At 42.9% G+C, this 2,844-nt stretch overlaps 2 protein-coding genes across 3 annotated transcripts; both read right to left on the reverse strand.

Annotated features, from left to right (window-relative positions):
- Positions 1 to 152: 152 nt before the first annotated feature.
- On the reverse strand, positions 153 to 1,263 carry LOC106534114 (kinetochore-associated protein NSL1 homolog; the record flags this gene model as incomplete). Of its 2 annotated transcripts, none has more annotated exon segments than XM_014030634.1 (3): positions 153 to 274; positions 428 to 500; positions 1,030 to 1,263. In XM_014030634.1, coding segments are annotated over 3 exon segments (384 nt in total), but the record flags the coding sequence as incomplete, so codon positions are not given.
- Positions 1,264 to 2,182: 919 nt separating this feature from the next.
- On the reverse strand, positions 2,183 to 2,680 carry LOC106534115 (kinetochore-associated protein NSL1 homolog; the record flags this gene model as incomplete). The annotated part of the gene is given in 2 exon segments (XM_014030635.1): positions 2,183 to 2,523; positions 2,613 to 2,680. Coding segments are annotated over 2 exon segments (296 nt in total), but the record flags the coding sequence as incomplete, so codon positions are not given.
- Positions 2,681 to 2,844: the final 164 nt, after the last annotated feature.

Raw genomic sequence — 2,844 nt, forward strand, 5'->3', positions numbered from 1 at the left:
ACATTTGCCTTTTTCTCCTTATATAAATTTTGGACTTAATCCTCATTTCGATGCGACAGGTCTCATATGTTTGCAACCAAGTTGATGTACTTTAAAGATATTTGTCAAATTCAAATCAGTCAGATCTGTTGTAGTAAACAAAGTTTCCACACCATGATTTTGCGTTCAGCCTTCAGAGCATGGACCACATATGGGAGGATTTTTTTGGGGTACGTGGAGCGTCTGCTGGTGGTCTCAACAATGGTGTCGTCCAGAATTTCCAGATGGTTGGTGTCCGCTGAGTGAAGAAGAGAGAAGAAACAAAGCTCTGCCATAAAGAACATGGAGATTTACTTCAGGTAATTCATTAGGGGAATGTTTATAACTGATAAAGGTGGTGCGGTTATCATGTTGGCCAGATTTTAAAGAGTTTTAAGTCACGATTTACCTTCAACATCTGGAGCCTCCTCCCAGGTCTGCCCATTGACCAACACATTGGCCTGAACTGCAGTTTCAAAGGTCTGCAAAGGAAACGAGCAGAAATCAGCACGATCTGTCAAACTCTGACAGGACAGAGCAACAAATCAAAAAACTAAAACTTGAATTGTTCTACAGTGTCTCTGATCTGAAGTTGGTTGAACATCTGTGGCGACGACTGAAACATCTGGAGAAAGAAGCTGTCAGACCTGAGGCAGCTGGAGCAGTTTGTACACCAGCAGTGGGACAAAAACACCTGTGGACCGATCTCAGAGGGATTTCTGTACCCGTGGACAGATACAGACATCTCACATTTCTGTACTTAGATTTTTACTTTACTTATATCTTAACACAAACACGAAAATGTCAGATTCAGACGTCTTTCTGTTGCAAAAATATTATTTTCAGGCCAAATTAACAGTTAAATACTTCGGTTCTTGATAGGGGTTSAGTGCCGAATTATCAAATCCACATAAAGAAAAACTTTTTTGAAACCGTGGTTTGGTATGCAGAAAGAAAAAATTGGATTATTTAGAAATTAGCTAAACTCAGACGGATTGCRAACGGACTCACGTGCAGCAGATCCTGCAGTAAGTTTCTCTTCGTCTCCTCTGAAATGTCGGGCTGTCCGTCCAAAGCCGAGTTTAAAACTTCTTTAAATCTGTTGATCAGCTCCGTTACTTTCTTCTTTGACGTCACCTGAACTCTGTACTCCTGATTTGTTTCGTCGTTCGGTGAAGTTTCGCTCTGTTCGGCTTCCATCTTTACCGCCAACTTTTGTTTATTTGTTTTCTTCTTCTTGTTCCGGTTTAGCTGCACTTCCGGCGCAACCCGGAAGTGAAAACGAGAATTTCCGCTTTTACCGCTAAGCGTTTTTATTTAGGAAATGGTCGTTTTATTATAATTACTTTTTATGTTATTATGTTATTTACCTCGTTTTTTATTTTTAATGATGGAGTTTGGTTTTGTTGACTGTCACTGTCATATAACNATCTTACACATTCTGAAAACAAGATGATTATTCTTACACAATCAGTTCTTGTTTAGTAAATCAGTCTCAAAACAAGATCAAAAAGACTTTTTGGCTGATATAAGGTTTTAAAACTTGGTAAGATGGACAGTTTTTGCAGTGTAAATAAGCAACAGAATAGCATGAGCTAACATGTTTTACTTTTTTATTAGTATTGATCACATTTGCATATAAATTGATTTGTGTTGTGGGTAGAAAGAACAAATAAAAAAATCTGTTATGTTTGCTCATTTTAAAGGAGCCACTGCAGAGGGACCAAAGCAGGTTGCAGACCCTTAAACTAAACCCTCGCATTTGCACATCCCCAGAATAAAACCCACCAAATCTGAAACCGCTCCGTCTTACCGTGCAGCCGTCACACGGACCGTCGCTGCGCCGAGGCGGCCAGAACTCTTCGTGGTCCGACATTCAGAGGACAAACTAGACGTGCAGCCCACCGGCTCTGTCAGAACTCGGGAGTGCCGGACCGGGCGCGGGGTCCGGTGAGGAGGAGGTTTCACATCAACTTTCTGAAACCTGGCTACCGCAGTTCACAGAAGTCACGTGAGCCGCGGGCCACACTTCAGCTGAACTCTGCAGGCCCTGCAGAACCGTGCACAGGTTCTGCAGGTTCTTAGATTTAACCAACACTTGCTGCAACTTTAYGGTTTTGCACGAGTTGAAAAGCCCAAAATCTAAAATAAATGTGAAGGCATCTAAAAGTGTGGGAATTCTTTTATTTGTTTACATTCAAGTCATTTTTCCTAAAATGCAGCTCAGCAGAGTGTCTTTTACCTCCTGCAGGGGGGTTTTCCGTGCAGCAGGAGGACTCAGTCCGTTCCCGCGATGCCTTTTGATTTCTTGTAGCTCTCTGCGGCTGCCTTCTCCTGCACGGCTCTCTTGATTGGCTGGCTGACCCTGCCGTTAGCGGGAGGCGGAGCGTCTGATTGGCTGCTGAAGCCCAGCACCTCTCTGTGGATCTGCAGGGAGGCGTGGCTCGGCGTCATGCGGAGGACCTGGCAGAGGCCTTGGGCTTGTTTCTGCAGGGTGTCGATGGACTGCAGGGGAAACACGAGAGGCGGTGAAGCTCGTCGATCCAGGAACTTTTTATTCATTTRTAAATGAAGTGGAGGAGGTTTGGTGTCACCTTTATCACCTGGACGGCCTGTTTGACCACACCAGGAGCAGCTGCTGACACTTCAGCCATGAGCCTCTCTGATTAAACACAAAAACACAATTATTACTTAATCCTGCAAACAAACAGGCAAACTGCACCAAAGTTAATATCTTAGAAATTATTAATTATTTTGTCTCGGTTTTCATTTATTCATACATTTCACTGGACTGTTTACCTTTTTTATAGATGTCCATAATAAATG

This window comes from Austrofundulus limnaeus, unplaced genomic scaffold (genome assembly GCF_001266775.1).
Source record: "Austrofundulus limnaeus strain Quisiro unplaced genomic scaffold, Austrofundulus_limnaeus-1.0 Scaffold1093, whole genome shotgun sequence".
Classification (NCBI taxonomy): Eukaryota; Metazoa; Chordata; class Actinopteri; order Cyprinodontiformes; family Rivulidae; genus Austrofundulus; species Austrofundulus limnaeus.